The 18170-nt window shown below is 34.3% G+C and overlaps 1 protein-coding gene across 1 annotated transcript; it reads left to right on the plus strand.

Moving 5' to 3' along the window:
* Positions 1–534: 534 nt before the first annotated feature.
* LOC120084571 (protein BPS1, chloroplastic-like) lies at positions 535–1862 on the plus strand. The gene has a single exon (XM_039040375.2). The coding sequence runs from the start codon at positions 714–716 to the stop codon at positions 1629–1631; it is 918 nt and encodes a 305-aa protein (XP_038896303.1). The 5' UTR covers positions 535–713; the 3' UTR covers positions 1632–1862.
* The last annotated feature ends 16308 nt before the right edge of the window (positions 1863–18170 follow it).

Below are 18170 nucleotides of genomic sequence, written 5' to 3' on the forward strand. Positions count from 1 at the left end.
ATTTATGGAGAAGTTGGCCTATGGAGTTCTCTAGGGTTTCAAAATCGCTTTAGGATAAGTTCTATTGGGCTAAGGGGTGTGCCGGTTTCGTGTTTGGCTAGGGTCGACGTATCCCTTAGGCTATATCTTGGGTCTAAAGTGTTGTTTTGGGCAAAGCATGCATTAGGCGTTAGGCAAAGGTCAGCTTCGGCCTTAGCTTAGGCTCATTTTGATCTTTAGTTGCCACTTTCGGCCTATATCATGCTTCTCTTTGATTTTATCGTTTCTAAATGTTAATTATGTTCTTTGATTTAAAATTTAACAGTATACTTAAAAAAGTAAGTAAAATTCAATATTAGTTGGTAAAAAAATGACTTTACAAGATTTTGATAAATTAGGATAAATTTAATAAATAAATAAAAAAAGAGAAAGGAAGTAGCAGAGGAAAAAGGCATTAATCGTACAGCTAACGCAAAGTTGTAATAAATTAGTTCAAAATAGAATTTAAAAATTTATATTACAAAAACCATCGAACACTAAACACCAGTCAAATGTTTGTTTACTCTCTCTCTTGGGCTTTAAGCCACGGGCGCACGCGGATTGGCCCTTTGAAACTTCCTTCTTCCTCCTATAAAATCCCTCTAAAAATTCCATAGCCCGCCATTGTTAACACTCTAAACACCAAAACAACAACAAACCCACTCTTGATTTCTGCAAATTTCAGCTCTCTTATAATGCCCCTTTTGCTTCAAACCTTCAACAAGCTCTGTTCCAAGCTCGACAATCACCACCACCGCCGTGGATGTAAATCTTCCTTCTCTGTTTCTCGTCTTCAGGCATTCGAGGACGACGTATCATCTTGCTTGAATCAACTCTTATTGTCGACTTCCGATTTGAAATCGTTGTCGTTTCGTTGGCTTCTTCAGCTTCTTCAGGGTCTTATTCCGAGTATCCATCAAGCGTTTGCGAAATTGGTTGTGGATTTGGAGTATCCTGTTGGAAAATGGGGAGCCGATCTGGTTGATGGGTATTTGAATTATAGTCTTAATTTGCTTGATCTTCTCAATTCCATCAGTTTTTCTTTAGCCCAATTGAGGAATTCTCGGGTTTCGCTTTCGTATGCTCTGAGTCTAATTCAGAGCTCTCCTTTAATGGCAGTTTCCCGTCTGAAACCGATTGTTCTGAAGAGATCTTTCGAAGGATCGGAGATTAGAGGAAATGTGAAAGATCAGAAGAAGGGTTGCTCCGACGAGGAGTGGGCGATCGAGAAAGCTTTAGCAACAATGGAGGGACTTGGGTATTGGGTTTGTGGAATTGTGCTTTCTGGTTGTGAGGGAGATTCAACGGCGTATTTTGAGATGAGAAGATTAGCTGCCGGTGTGACAGTTCCGGCGTTTAAGGTGTTGGATTCGGTGATCTTTGCGGTGGTTTCTGCGAAGGGGAGTGTGCTAGAGGAGGTGGAGGAGGTGAACGCTGCGGTGGCGAAGATCATCGGCGGTGGTGGTGGCGAGGCGGTGGAGGAGATGAGGAGGAGATTGGGGAGATTGGAGAAGACGGTGGATGGGATGGGGAAGGAGGTGGATGGGAGATTCTCGGAGGTTCTCGACGGAAGAAGCCGATTGCTTGATGTTTTCAGGCAGCCTAAACATTAAACTGAAGATTTTTTTTTTCTTCAATAAAATAATGGTTTTTGTTGAATGTAAAGTGGATTGGGATTCTTCTTGTTTGTAATTTGGTAGAAAATGAAATTGTATAGTGTATAGAGATAACAAGGATGCCTGTATTTGTAATTCAGAAGATTGGTGAACTCAAAAAGAAAATGAAAAAAAAAACAAAAAGAAAAAAAAAAGACGAGCGAGTTGAAAACTATTAGCTTGTTAAAATCCATCTCTTTGTCGAGAAACTTCTTTAAAGTGGGATAGAATGAACGAAAATAAAAAGTCTTCAAACAAACATATAGGGGCATTTGGGACAAGAATAAAGTAGAGTTTTTGTACGAATGATCTTTTTAGGAGTCCAAATAAAATTTGGTCCAAGATTGATATTTGCTTGAAAAATAGTTTTATGCTTACGTTAGTCGCACGCGAAATTATCATCTCGTCCCCAAATCGTGTGCAAGACCCTATCGCTCAGACAAATTTTCGCTTTTCACTTTTGCTTCTCGCTCCTTCCTTTTGTTCCTCATAATATATAATTGCAACTTTTTTCTTCGATTTTTTTCTTTTGTGCAAATTCTTCATTTCTTATGCTCTGAGCCTAATTCAGAATGTAGAAGAACGATGGGAAGGAATACAAAAGAACGATGCGAAGAAGAAAAAGAAAATGACTAAAAAATGCAAAAAAAGAAAAAACTAAACAGATTCACCACCTTGTGCTTAGTCTCGACATTCCTCTGTGATCTGTCAATGTCATCCATACTTGTCTCAAATACTTCTAAGAGTGAAAATTGCCCCCCACAAATCAACATGGATCCTTCATGCTTTGTCTGGTCACCCAACATAGGTTTCTTCCAACTTAACTTTAGAGTTCCTATGATTGAGCCGCCAAAAAGGAAGGTGTACATTTTTGTAAATGTAATAACTTTCAATTCTTTTAAGTCTTTCCTGACAATACTTTCACATCCTCAATATCCATCTCATTCGGATGTGATCTTGATTCATTCATGTACCCCTCCTAGTCTCATGTTGTTACACTCTTTTTCCCTTTTGAAATAAAAAATAAAAACAAAAAACTTGATCTTAATCAATAACGAGGTTAATTATGAGGTTCCATGTTGTAACCTCGATGTATTATCTTTTCAACAAAATTGCTTCTTTGGCTTAAAAAAAGACAAATATTCATCTATAGAAAAATTTCACAAAATGACCTAAAAACCAAAAACTTTTCTATGACTGACCTCTTTCTAAAAACTTGCTTGTCAATGACCTTTTCGTCATGTGAAATACGAATTTTACCCTCAATATTAATACAAGGAAGACGTGCACCTTTTCAACTACTTTACTAAGAGATCGTTCACATTCTGTTTATTATCTCTCTTATTGTGCGATTGTCTCTCAGTTCTCTTAGTTTTCTCTCAACGTCTCTCGTCGTCCTCGATCTTCCTCCGAGCGTTTCATCAATACTAAGGTATGTCGCTCTTATCCTTTAATGCATGTTAATTTTCTCGTTCATGTGAGCATCAGGGCTTAGGGTTCGTTTAGTTCGTGAAATTGATCACCTATTGTTTTCTAAATGATCACCCAACTCTTATTAAACGTTCACCTACAAGTTATAAAAAGATTGCTTAAATTGTATAAAATGATAGTTTAATATTTATTAAACAATCGTCCAACTTTTATTAAACGATCGCCTACTTACATGTTGTATATGTTTGTTATAGTTTGCTAAGATGGCGCATTCAGTCCGTGTTGATAAATATTTCCCTGTTACCATCTCTTGCATTACCCAAAAAATGAATGACCTGATCAAGAAGAAGCTTACCAAAGAGCAGATGAACATGTTAGGAAAGCATGTTTTGGTCCACTAATGGACGTGGACCTTGTGTTTAATGGGTAGTTGTTCCACCATTTTTTTGTTAATGGAAGTTAGAGATGAGAATCCTAGATATTATAAACTTCAACATATTGGAGAAGAAGGTAAAGTACACCAAAGATGACTTTAATCTGATAACTAGTTTATGGCCGACCGAGGAAACAGTAGAAATGGATACAAACTACTAGAGGTTAAGACTACTGGGTTGAAATCCTAAGCGTAGCGGAAAAAATTTCAACCATTTTAAGATTTTAGTAACAAACTAACAGAGTAAATAAAATCTAAAAACCCTTACTTTCGTTGATGACTCTGGAGGGCTTCACTAACTTACCAACTTTTTGGATCTACGATCTTGATTCTTGCAAAACAACTAAACACCACCAAAAAGATTTCACCAATATTTGAGCTAATGAAGTAGAAGGAGGTGGAATCCTTGGAGGGAATTTTCTTAGAAAAAAATCTCAGAAGACGAAAAAGAAAAGTAATACTGACATAATTGTTTTGAGAGAGAGGGGTTGGGAGAAAATCTCTTCCCTGGGGAGTTTGTTATAATAATTTTTTATTTATTTTAATTCATTAATTCATTAATTAATAAATTAAATCAAATTTAATTAAATAATAATAAATTTATTTAATATAAAAATAAATTAAATAAAAATTTAATTTGTTAAAATAAATCAAATTAATTAATAATAATTAAATATATCATATTTAATTAAATGTGCATTAGAATCATATTCTAATACATCTCTCTCATAACCTATAGTTTTAAATCAATTAATTTAATTAAATCAAATCAAATTTAATTAAGTTAATAATTAACTAAATCTTCAAATAATTAATCATTAAATTAAATATCACATATTTGATTTAACCTTATAATTGAATCACATTCAATTATTTTTCTCTCATATTACCTATAGTTTTAATGTGCGTTTAATGCGCATTAATTTTAACCTATAGTTTTAATATGAATTCTATTCGTATAAAATTTAATGCTTGAACTCCTTCAAATAATTAATTCTCCCGATCAAATTCAAAATAAATGTATATTATAAAGTTTAATTACGATATAAACATTATATTATAATATATCACCATAAATTATATTCTTTCCCTTAGTAAATTTGAAAAATTACTTTAATTACCTTAATACCTTTAAAAAAATGCAAAGTTGAAAATGTCAAATTTATAATGTATATTACATGAAAATAAATATACAAATACAATAAACTAGGACATCTTTATACCCATTACACATCTTCCAATTGCCTTAGATTATACTATATATATGTCTTGTAGACCTAAACTCTCTAGATGACTCTCGAACACTTTAGCCGAGAGAGCCTTCGTAAATGGATCAACAATATTGTGCTATGAAGCGATCTTGGTGACGATCACATTTCTTCGTTGCACAATCTTCAGTCCATATTTGGGATCGTTGAATTGGCATTATATATTGAAGGTTGCATTGGCATTATACATTGAAGTTATAATGATGGGAAAAAGACAAGAAAACACAATTCAATGTTAAGACATTTGGGATCGTTGATGACACCAAAGTCTTTAGGTTATGATTGGTCGTTTATCTTCTTGAAACGGTTGGTCGTCTATATTCTTTAAAAGGTTATTGATTAGTATGGAAAAAAATTTACACGGGAAGAAATAGTTGCACGATATGAAGAAAGCAACAAATCTTAATCACATCACATGTTATTGTATAAAGGATTTTGTACTGGCATTCCAGATACATAATTTTTTTTTCAAATTCAATATAATCTCAATGGGGTTGTGATAATTTTTGTTCATGTAACCAAGTTTTCCATGATGTAGGTTTGGGCTTACGAAATTCTGTCCATATTTAGCAAGTTCATAGCCACCAAAATCAGAAAGAAGGCAATACCATGAGTACTTAGATGGAAGTGTATCATGCTCCATTATATAAGTTGTTAGATAGGAATGTATTCCAACCCAAAAAATTTAATAAATGATAGTTTAAATTTAAATAAACGGCTGCTTACATATTTTCTACACGGTTGTTTATATTTAATTAAACGGTCGTGTATTACTAAACGATCGCCCAATTTTATATGAGCGATCATTTAGATAATATATAAGTGATCGTTTAGAAACTGTTGAGATTGGTATCTTAAATCTCTTTGTAATCTCGTAGTTTGTAAACTTTGTATAAACATATTGTTGTTAATAAAATAAGTGTTAATTTATTAGCATATACTCAATCCAATAAACTAAGATCCGGGGTTATTTCATGTAATTTAAACAAGTATTTGAAACATACACGTGGATCTTATTTAAATAATAACCTAAACGGTCTATAGTAGATGGATAAGGCTAGGTACCTTATCCTGTTGACACTACGGATACGGCCTGCTTTGTAGGTGTTACAAGTATTGTAAAGTGCTACAGATGATCTGATCTTGATCATTCATGTGGAGACATGTGAGCGAGGGTATCCTATACAAAGAGTTTGTATAAGACCGAACCACGAAATGATTAGTCTCTTTATATAACTGAAGGAACTCTAGTGAGGAGATCCTTGAGCGGAAGCGGATTGTCCAATTTCTATTAATTATTGGAAATATAATTTACAGTAAACATACAAGAGATATGCATTCAAATAAATTACATCATGCTTTTTAGAAGAAAAAGGGTTTCAAGATACATTACCTTTGAAGATCTTTTCCTTCACGTAACCCCCCTCGAACAGTCATGAACTAGAAACTTCTTGAAGACCTTCTTCAATATTTTCTCGTATCAAACAAACCGAACACAACCATAAAGAGATCTTGGTATTCTCGAGGTGAGAACCTAGGAGTGGTAGGCTCTAACTATTTTGGTTAGGAAGAATAATTTGAGTGGAGGAAAAAGAAGATTGAGAAAGTTATCAAGAAATCAAGAACTCAGAACACGTCTCAATCGTTCAGCAAATTGCAACTCGTTCGTTCAAGGAAGAAGAAAAATAAAATTTTCTTTTATTCCTTTTACCATAAAACAATAATTACCCATTAAGGTGGTTGAAGAGAAAAGATGGGAAGTTATTATTCAAATAATAATAAAATAATATAAATAAATATGATAACTAACTTATTATCATATATTTATATTAAATTATATGTTATATCAAATATAACATATAACCTATAGTTTTGATATTGTCTCACATACAATATAAATTATAGTTTCTTTTCTCTATTTTATGACATTTAATATAAATCGTATTTATATTAAATTTAACAACTATGAATCACATTCATAGAAAATATATTTGAATATCATTCAAATATTTATCTCCTTCCATTAAACTATAATGTATCAAATACATTATGACAATTATATCATATATAATTGAAACAATTTAATTATATATATAATTAAATTCCTCTATTAATTTGAACAATTCAAATTAACCCAAAAACTCATTTTCAACTAAATTCTTTTGAGCTACTAAGGGGACCTTATGGACCTTTAGCTAGAAGCTCCAACGGTACACGAATAATTAATTAAATTCTTTAATTACATTATTCATCATTCGTTAACTGTCGAGCACTCTACTAAAGATTGACAGCTGCACTCTTCGCACAATAGATATATTTCTGAATATAACCAATCAACAATATGATGACCCTTCACAAATTGCTCGTAAGTACAGTTGGGTCAAATTACCATTTTTCCCTATAGTTACATCTAACTCCTTAAGTACCATTGATCCCTCTAATGAACAATAGATCACAATTATACTATGACTAAATCCCTCTAGGGCCAGGAGAGGGTGTAAGACCATATTGTTCAAGACCCAGAATCAACCTTGAAGGGAGCAATTTATCTACTTACCCCTGCTTCGAGGAAGGAGTGAATTCCATCTTGTGTAACTGTGTTCCCAACTCCCCAATCAGACGAATCCCCAAAATGGTAGGCTTGTTAAATCGGCGATCTAGCCACTCTCACCATTACAAATCAAAGGACTGCCCTCATAAGCAAGAGTTCACAATTCATTCAGGATTCAGGCCATGTTACCTATGATCATCCTAGTGAAATATAAGTCTCTATTATAAACGGTATTATATAATGAGATTAAACATTTTATGGTCCGATCTTATACAAACTCTTTTGTATAGAATATCCCCACTCGCATGTCTAATACGTGAAGGATCAGGATCAGATCATTTGCAGCACTTTACAACAATTGTAACACCTACAAAACGGGTCATACTCGTAGTGTCACCAAGATAAGGTACCCAGCCTTATCCATCTACTACAGACCATTTAGGTTATCTCTTAAACATGATCCACCTGTATATCTCCACATACATGTTTAAGTTACAAAGATAACCTTGGATGTTAGTTTATTGGCTTCTGGTTAATGCAACTAACATATCACATATTTTATAGACAAAGTGAATAAAATATCATATATTTTATTAATCGCATAAAGAGTTTGTTCATACAATATTTACAAACTATAGAACCCTACGAGATTTAGGGCATTAACCCCAACAATACGCCATTAATAATAGAGACTTACATTTCACTAGGATAACCGTAGGTGACATGACCTAAATCTTGAGTGAGTTGTAAACTCCTGCTTATGAAGGCGATCTTTTGATTTGTATGGGTGAGAGTGGCTAGATTGCCAACTCAACAAGCCTACAATTTTAGGGATTCTTCTAATTGGGGAGTTGGGAACACAGCTACACAAGACGAAATTTACTCATTCCCTGATGCAGGGGCAAGTAGATAAATTGCTCATTTAAAGGCTAATTCCAGGTCTTGAACATAATGGCTGCACCCTCTCCTGTCCCGAGAGGGACTTAGTTATAGTTGGACTATGACTTATTGTTCATTAGAGGGATCGGTGGCACTTAAAGAGTTAGTTGTAACTACAGGGACAAAAAGGTAATTTTTGGCCAGTTGAACTTACGATCAATTTGTGAAGGGTCATTACATTGTTGATTGGTTATATCCAATGGACACAGAAATTTATCTGTAGTGCAAAGAGTGCAGTTATCGGTCTTTAGTGGAGTGACCGGCAGTTAACAGATGTTAAGTAATTTAATTAAAGAGTTTAACTAATTATCTGAGTACTATTGGAGCTTCAATTTACAGGTCCATAAGGTTCTCTTTGTAGCTCAACAAGGATTTAATTGAGAATTAATTTTGGATCAATTTGAAGTGTTCAAATTAATTGAGGGTATATAATTAATTTAATTAAGGTAATATGAGAGAAATTTGAATATGATTCAAATACTAATTATATGAATGAGATTCATGTAATTAAATTTAATATAAATATGATTTATATTAAATATCATAATAAGTTGAGAGGAATTAAATATTTGAATATGATTCAAATATCAATTATATGAATAAGATTTATATAAGTGAATTTAATATAAATGTGATTTATATTAAATGTCATGTATTGTTGAGAGAAAATAAAATCTATAGGTTATGTTGTATTTGATACAATATGAAACTATAGGCTATGTGTTATATTTGATATAACATATAGTGTATATATATAATAAAGTAGTTATTATATATATATATATAATTATTAATTTAACTAAAATTAATTAAAGGGAAGGAGTTACAACTTCCTTTTCTTACTTCTCTCAGTTAATTTTCGTGGGATGATAATGATAATGATAATGAGTTGGTTGGAGATTTTATCTTCTTCCTCAATTTTCTCTGAGAGAAAGTTCTCTCTGAAAAACTAACACAGAAGAGAAAAGTTCTCTGAAAAAAAAAAATTTCTCTCATCTTTTCCATCTCCTCCCTCTTCCAAGGATTCAAGCAAAGCCCACAGCTTTTGTTTGAATCCTTTGTCCCAAGAGAATACAGAGGGTTCTCAAGTGGTGGTGTTCTTTTTTAAGAAGGAGATCCGCGTGGAGAAAGTGATCCGTTTATGGCTTGTACGAGGGAGTTCTTGAAAAAAGGGTTCTTCAAAGGTAAAGGTTTCTGAAACCCTAAGTATTTTATTTAAGGCATGCTATATATTTAAGAAAATGCATATCTTGTTCTTATTTATTGTAAAATTTATATTCAATGAAAAATGGAATTTGGGTCGATCTTGCTTCTGCTCAAAGGATTTTTTTCAAAAATTTCTTTTGGAAACTACATGAGCAATCGTTTATAATATTCAAAATTATTTGTTTCATATTTATGGACTTGTTCCAATCACCTATGTCACACCCCCTTCCGAGCTTACCTCTCTCACCCGAAAGGAGGCGTGAGGACGGTAGATACCACCTTTTTGTGATACCTTCTACCCATCTCTACTGTTCTATCCTTAACACAAACTTAACCGAAATTAAAATTAATTTCAAGTTTTCATATAATAGAAATTAAAGTTTATACAGTTTCATAGATTTAAAAAATCATTTGCCCAACCCATTCTTAATTACTAAGTAACATTTAACTCGTGGCAGACCTCATCTTCTTGCAGCAACTTAGACTCTTCTGCTACCTACAAAGGAAAAACATAAAAGAAAAAAAATGAGCTTAAAGCTTAGTGAGTGGTAAATAACTTACAAGTCTCTTTCAAATACAAATGGCTCAATCAGCATATCTATCTAACGAGGTTACTATTCAAACCTCAGGCTCGAACGAATCCATTCCCCTACTATACGTACACACACGGTAGATAGTAAAACATATCTCTCTTTATTTCTATGTGCACATAGATCTACCTCTTATGGGCTTAAAAACTAGACTTGTCGGTCCTCTGACCATCCCACGTGAGGTGCTTCTCATAGGCTCAGGAACTAGGCCTAACGACACTCTGACCATCCCATGAGGTCCCGCCACAGGTTTAGGAACTAGGTCTTTTGACCCCTTGACCATCCCATGCGATGTATTCTTATTACCATACAAGCTAAGTATATATACATGTATGAAAATTTACAATAAACCTCTAAGAAAATACCACCCATAGTTTACTAGTAGGGTTTTCCGCCTTCTTCTAAGTCTTATAGTATCTTGGTTCCTCCTTGGTCGCAGGCCTGCATTAGCCCAATTTTAGCTTAGAATCTCCTGTTAGGGCTAGAATAACCTTAGAATACCTTCTTGGCCCTCAACTTAGCTTACCAACTCCAATAGATGTAAAACTAAGCCTTGATTCAACCTAGGGCAACTGTGGGCACAGGGGAGGACTTCCTTAGGGTAATTGGGCGCATGGTAGCTTTTCTGGACACCTAAACTACTCTGCTCAATGCATGGATATCAAGTTGGGCGCATGGCCAGGTATGCTCAATGCATAAACACTCTTCCTCAACATATAGGCCTCCCTAAAAAACCCTAATTCCCTCAAACTCTCTCCTTTTTTAGTCTTTTTTTTTTGGAAACTTTGAGTTGTGAGGTCAAATAGGCTTCCTTGGGGTATTTATAGGCACCCACGGTTGTCCTTGTCATCCTCTTCATGCCCTTAACACATGACACCTCATATGCATGGAAAACCTAAGTGTCAACACCAGGTAAGGCTCAACACAACACTTCTTGACACCTCCTACTTACATGCAAGACTCAGGTGTCTTCACCATGCATAGGCCAATGCATAGCTCTTCCATGAGGTGGCACTTCAACACTTTGCATGTTCTCCTATGCGTCCACCTACTTCTTGGTTTGGCCAAGACTTTCTTTGGTTGAGCCACTTGCCTCACCATGACAACTTGATCTTTAATGCTCAAGAACCCAAGTCAACACATAGTACCTTCACCAACAATCTTGTATACATCCAACATTCTCCTTCCTATGCGTCCACAAGATGTTCAACGCATGTTCCTCTTTTTGACTTGTGCTTCCAAGGCCATGCTCTTGAGGTTATACTCTCAAAGTGACCCTTCAAGTTTACCTTGCGTCTAACCTTGCCCATTTCCACAAGCATGTGTTTACCAACCCTTTCCTAGGGTTTCTTGGTGTAACTTCTTCCTAAATGGTTGTCTCATACTTTTATCTTGCTCTTTATAGGCCCAAAATGGATTCCACATAGTCCTCTTATGCATCCACTCCTCCCTTATTCGTCCAACTTTTCCTAAAATTCATTCTTCTTCTCATAGCATAGCTTTCTCTTTTGAGTTCATAGCATAACTACACGTCCAACTATGCCTATCTTCACCTCAAGGTATGCATTTATCAATCTTCCCTAGGGTTTCATCGCTTGTGTCATATGTTGTCCAACACTTAGCTAAATTCTCACCTTGAACATCCCTTATGCATTCACCATACTTGTTCTATGTGTCCAACCTTATTTCCTCTCTTGGTTGTGTATAGTTCGACGCATGGTTCATTCAACATTTAACCAATTCTTCCCCTATGCTTTCACCTTGTCCCCCATCTCAACACATGGCTCCTCATGCTCATAGCATAGTTTCTTTCCCTAAGTATTCTTCTAAATGTTCATAGCATAGTTCCTTATTCTCATAGCATAGTTTCTTCTTCTCATAGCATGGTGTCTTCTTTCCATAGCATAGTTTTTTCTTCTTATAGCATAGTTTCTTCTTTCTCATAGCATAGTTCCCAACATGCTCAATGCATCCAAAATTGTCCAAAGTTTTCCTTATGATGCAATCTACCATGGGCTCAACATAGTATACCTAGGATTTTTACTCAACTATACTATGAGTTGTACTTCCTTAGCTACGCTATGACTTCACTTACTATGCTATGACTTTATTTAATCAACTACACTATGAATTTTTCATTTATGCTATGACTTTACTTCCTCAACTATATTATGAGTTGAATCCCTCTATTGACACTTAGCGAAAATTCTCCATTCTTTACTATGCTATGGATTCAACTCTTATTCTTATAGCATAGTTTGGATACTTAGCCAAAATTCTGACTCCAATCTACTATGCCTCCAACAATTAGGAATTTTCCTAAGTACTATTACTTCCTCCAAGGCATAGTTCAGATACTTAGCCATTCCCTCCAATGCTTCAAGTCTGAGTTCATATCTTAACCTAAGGAATCTTGTGAGGACTTGGGTGTTACAGCCTACATGCAGACTACTGTTGTGTCAAGACTCGTACCCACATCAGATGAGTTGAGGTATAAAGAGGATCGAATCAGAGGACTTGATTTGATGCTAGTTGTTGACAGAGCTGATGAGGAAAGCATAGATGGTGTTGTTGACATTATACTCACTGACTGACAATCCATTGATACAATTGAGCATCACGAGACGTCTGCAGGGCATGATGCATTCGAGCATATGGAAAAGCATGGTACATATGGTCATGATGCGTTTGACCATATAGACAAGCATAGAACATGTGGTCATGAAGTATTCGAGCATATTGAAGAGCATGGCACACCTGGTTCTATGCAACATATAAGTCGTGGGAAAGGTAAGAGTAAGGTAGCTCGAATGTATCCAGAAGACACAAGAAGAAAAGCAAGTCTTATAGAAAACTATGTGAGAAACTATCAGAAGTTCGCAAGGATTTGGCGAACTTAATGAGCATAATTCATTAATAGCATGGACTCCTTAGCCAACAAATAAATGAAGTTAAGCTCTATGCCAACGTTTAGGTAAGGAAATAATTGTAATCTATTTAGGGTTTATTACACGATTGTTTAAGATTTTTTACATGATCGTTTAGGAATGTCTAGACGATCGTGTAGTCTTATATATACAATCGTTTAGGAATTTGTCTACACGATCGTTTTGGAATTCATAGTCGATCATTTAGCCTTTTCTATACGATCATCTAGGATTATGTACACGATTGTTTAGAAACTTATAATTGATCATTTAGCTAATATTTATGTTGATTCATTTCTTTAGGATATCAATGAAGATAATAATAGCGACTCATATGATGATGAGATGGATAATAATAGTGACCTACGTAATACTAAGATAAATAATAATAATGGAGGGACCTCTCATGATTGAGATCAGTATCCATTAACTGATCATGGTTAAATGGGTGACCATGATGGGGATCATCATGGAGATGATATTAAAAGAACCCCCTGTGATGAGCAGCCCAATACTTAACATGGTTTGGTTGATGACGACGATTATGGTGAAGCGGGTGTCCATGAAGTGGATGATCAAACTGGCAAAAAAACATCTTCAGTTTAAGTAAAGAGGGCGAGTCTCAAGAAGCTGTGAATGAAGCTCAAATAAAATCTTAGCCGTCAGTAGAGAAGTCAGACCATCGTGAAAGAGTTTAGGATGAGCCTAGAGATTCTCAACAAACTGTAAATGAACCTCAACCCTTTACAACTAAATCTCAACCACCTGCAAGGGAATTGAAACCACATACAGGTGTTAAAAATCTAAACCCATTGGTCCTTGTCCCTGACTTTCCCATAAGGTTTGTTAGATCATATCACCCGTTGTTCCCAGTCTGAGATGTTCTTTGGTCGACATATAAGTGGAGGAGCAATCCAAAAACAAAGAATGAGGAGCGAACGATGGTGTATACCTTCCAAACAAAGAAGTTCTTCCAAACATTTGAGAAGAACACATGGGTGATTGAGGATGTGAGTATTTCTAAATCCCTGTAAGATTAGTTAAATGATCGCATATGATTATCTAAACGATTATTTATGATTATATAAATGATCATTTATGATTATCTAAGTGATTGTTTAATATTATCTAAACGATCGTTTAAGATTATCTAAGTCATCGTTAAGAACTATCTAAATGATCTTTGTGGATTTTCTAAATGATCGTTTATGATTTTATACTCGATTTATATACTTGATCCTTATAATGATATTGTTCATTAACTATTTGTCTTAAAATATGGACGTTCAACTGATTCACGTGCACCGTAAGCTGCACTTCAGATCTGAACTCTGTCAATATCGGTTAACTGTGGTGGATTCGAGTTTCATGATACGTATTATGCAATTGGAATTATGCTTTGGCAACCAACAATTATAAGTTTCACCCGAAGTTTTCACAAGATACCCTCATACGTGTAGAAGGAATTTCTTCAAAGGTCCGATCGGATGGTATGGTAATGGAGGACGTAAATGTGGCAGTTTGGACTAATTAGGGAGCGCATATGAAGTTATGAGTAGACAATATCTATTTTCTTGACTATGGCTTGGACAACATGAAGAATACAGACCTGCATGGATGTGGGTGGATTTCATATTTGGGTCAATCAACATCAAACAACATTGGCTCATGACTGGTATTGACCTGTATTCATGCATGATATACGTTTTCTACTCCATGCCAAACTATATCGATGAAGACAATGTTCGGCCAAGATTTATGTTGTTGATAAATCCTAACCTAAACAAATGATATTTATAATTCATTAAACCTACTTCTTACACTAACTAGTAGCATAAGTGGAAAGTACGAGGTCAAACCTTAGGGAGCCTAGGGTCAAATATATTCTTAAGCTAAATTCAACTATGGAAAGCAATAAAAACGGGGGTTTTGATTTTGAATAAAATGAGAAATATGGATGAAATTAAATTGCAACGGATAAATGTAAACAAGGATTGATTTATCTAGTTTCTAGAGCAAGTTAGACATTCCATGCAATTTCTATCATCGATTACCACAAATTAATTATGAAATTGAATTATGCATATACAACTACTCACTTGATTCGACCGAGCTAGCCTATACAATGGTGGATAACTAGCAAGAATCTAAATAAGAAACCGTCCTAGTTATTAATTAAGATCGAAAAGCTAATACCCTAACTAATCTACATGCTTCTAAATTCTATTGGGTTCGATAGCGGCCATATAGAACTAAAAACACATGCATTATGATTTAGGATTCAATTATGTCGATTAACTGTTAGGAAAGCCTTATTCAATTAACCAATTTTATATTTGAACCTAGCAATTAGCACATTCTAGGAATAGTCATTAAATGCCTAATTAACTATTGCTACTTAGATGACCTTAGCAAGACATTCTTATGCAAAAATAAACTTAACAAAATATTCATGCAAAATTTTGACAAACTAAGAATCAATTAGCATGCAGATGATGCACGAAAAGTCAGCCTCAAAATCATATGTTTAGGAATTAAAGAAGATTCAAAGAAAACATAATTCATAATGCAAAATATCAATTGAAAGAAGAAATCTCAAGAAATATGCTAGAATTCTTGATCTAAAAACTAGATAGAAAGTTTACCTCATCAATTCATGGACAAATCAAAGAGATAGAGTCCAATCCATGCTTACAATCCAAAAGAAATTAAGAAATCTAACCTAAGAATACAAAAATTATAAAGGAGATAAAATAATTTAGAGAGAAACATCAGACTCCATTGAAAATCTGCCTTCCCCTAACCCTAAAAATCGAAAAAATACATTTATACTCGAAGGGGTAGCGTTACAATGTTGTCAAGAGCATTGCAACTCTGTTACACAATCTACCCTCAAGCGTTCTAGTAAAGGCACGAAGGCGCATGCACGCGACTGGGCATTCTATAAAAAATCCGTAGCATTGCGACGCTACTCTTTTTGGTTGAATTATGCATGATTCTGTCTTTCAGCATTGCAAGATTAAGATGATTTCTTAATCCTTTCTTTATCCTTTTTAGTCTAAATTTTTGTAATGACTCCAAAATGCTCCTGGGACTATTTTATCTATAAAATTGACAATTAAAGCAAATGAATAGTATAAAATCAACATGTTTAGGGATAAAATCTCAGCTCTTTTTTAGAGTTATTAAACATCATGAATGATAGTCTGCAACTGGTAGCTAGATTAATATCGTCCATCTTAATAGTCTTTGAGTTTGATAAACATCATCGGAAATTTAATTATGGGCCATAGTAAGTGAAGCGATCGAAGGTTACCCTCTAAACGAGCAAATCTCTTGATTGTAGCACTTTTTTTGCGAAATTCGTTGAATATCCTATAATGAAAAAGAATAGAGATACTCTCAAACAAAATCATATGCCATTGTTTAAGAAACAATATGTTTTCCTGTGTTGGGCAAATAAATTTTTGTGGTAATTTGTCTTTATATTGAATAAAATTGTATATTTTACACTTGCATTTTAGCATTCCTTTCAATGCTTTCACTCCCACTTTACTTTATGATGGAAAATAGAATTTTATTGAAAATCTAAACTTTAATTCATCTTTAATACCTTGAACTTTAATACAATTTAAACCAGAGTTATCAAATTGAAAAAAAATAGAAAAAAAAAAAACATCTCCAAGCGATCTCCTAAATGATACAATCATCTCCAAGCTATTGTTCATAATCTAATACGAGATTGTTTATATTATCTAGACGAGCGCATAGTAAACTTTGGTCAATCATATATTATCAGTTAAGCAATCTCGTATTTTTTATGCGATCACCTAGTATAATATAAGAGAACGTCTGCCAGTATACATGGTCAGTATCAAACTCTTAGATTGGATGTTGGAACGTGAACATTTAGATTGGATGTTGTGACCAATCTAATCTCCATTTCTATCATCTCCCAAGTCACATAGCTCAATATTCTCATCTAGCGAAGACATGGTGGAAATGTTATGTGTTAGAATGGTTGCAAATCCGAAGTTTTGACTGGTTGGAATGGTTTGAATACTTGGATTGCACTGATGGTACATATTATCTATGTCTGCTCCATGACTTTCATGAGGTGTAATTGATACAAACAAAGGCATCTGGGATGCATCACTACCTTCTAAGAAAAAGCTAAGGTCTTTATCATTGACTATGTTAATGGGAGAGTTGGGTCCAATGAGTTGTAACAACATTTGATGTATATATCAAATGCATCCAAATTGATATTCAATCATTGGTGCATAATACTCACTAGTTCACTATACATTATTTTATTTCTAACCTTCAGATGTTTCATATGACCTTCAACATAATTGATTTCAGATTGCTTCCATTCCCGTCAAATCATACAAAGATGTGAATTAGCGTCGTTGATCTGCAAAAAAAAAAAAATTGATAATTGGATTCAAATTGTTATTAAAATAAGCGATCACCCAATAAGTAATAAGCAATCACCCAGTAAGTAATAAGCGATCACCCAACAAGTTATAATAGATTGCCCAATAAGTCATATATGATCCCCCAATAAATTATAAAAGATCACTCAGTAACTAATAAGAGAACGCTAAAAAAATTATAAGAGATCATCCATATTAATGTAAGTGATCGTTTAGTTGATCATCCATATTAATGTAAGTGATCGTTTAGTTGTATATAAGCGATCAAGTATATAATACTAAACAATCACTTACATTATGTTGAGCGATCTCATACCTTTGTGAAAGCGCTATTGGAAGAAAAATACTTCATAAACACTTACATTCTCCCTATTTCTGGTTCTGACGAATGATCTTGCTCTATACCCAAAGACAAAATGAACTGACGAAGATGAAACCGATTGACAATGAGAATGTTGGATCAAAACTCTAAGAGAACAATGAGAGAAGAAGTTGGAGAGTTTGACCAAATGTGAATAATTGAGAGTGACCTTCCATTCTTCATCACTAACATTCAATGCTCTTGGTAGAATATTTGTTGAGAATAAATGACTTGCATTGAATAAGTCTGTTAGATCGCTGAAGAAATCGTTGAAGGAGGAAGAAAGTTGACAAGTTGATAAAGGTTTTAAATTCGGGGGTAAATCTAGAATTTCACATAGCAAAAAGGTCGT

This window comes from Benincasa hispida, chromosome 9 (genome assembly GCF_027475165.1).
Source record: "Benincasa hispida cultivar pf3 chromosome 9, pf3_genome.v1.1, whole genome shotgun sequence".
Lineage (NCBI taxonomy): Eukaryota > Viridiplantae > Streptophyta > Magnoliopsida > Cucurbitales > Cucurbitaceae > Benincasa > Benincasa hispida.

Coding starts and splice junctions, on each gene's coding strand:
- LOC120084571 (XM_039040375.2), top strand. CDS start 714: ATGCCCCTTTTGCTTCAAACCTTCAACAAGCTCTGTTCCAAGCTCGAC.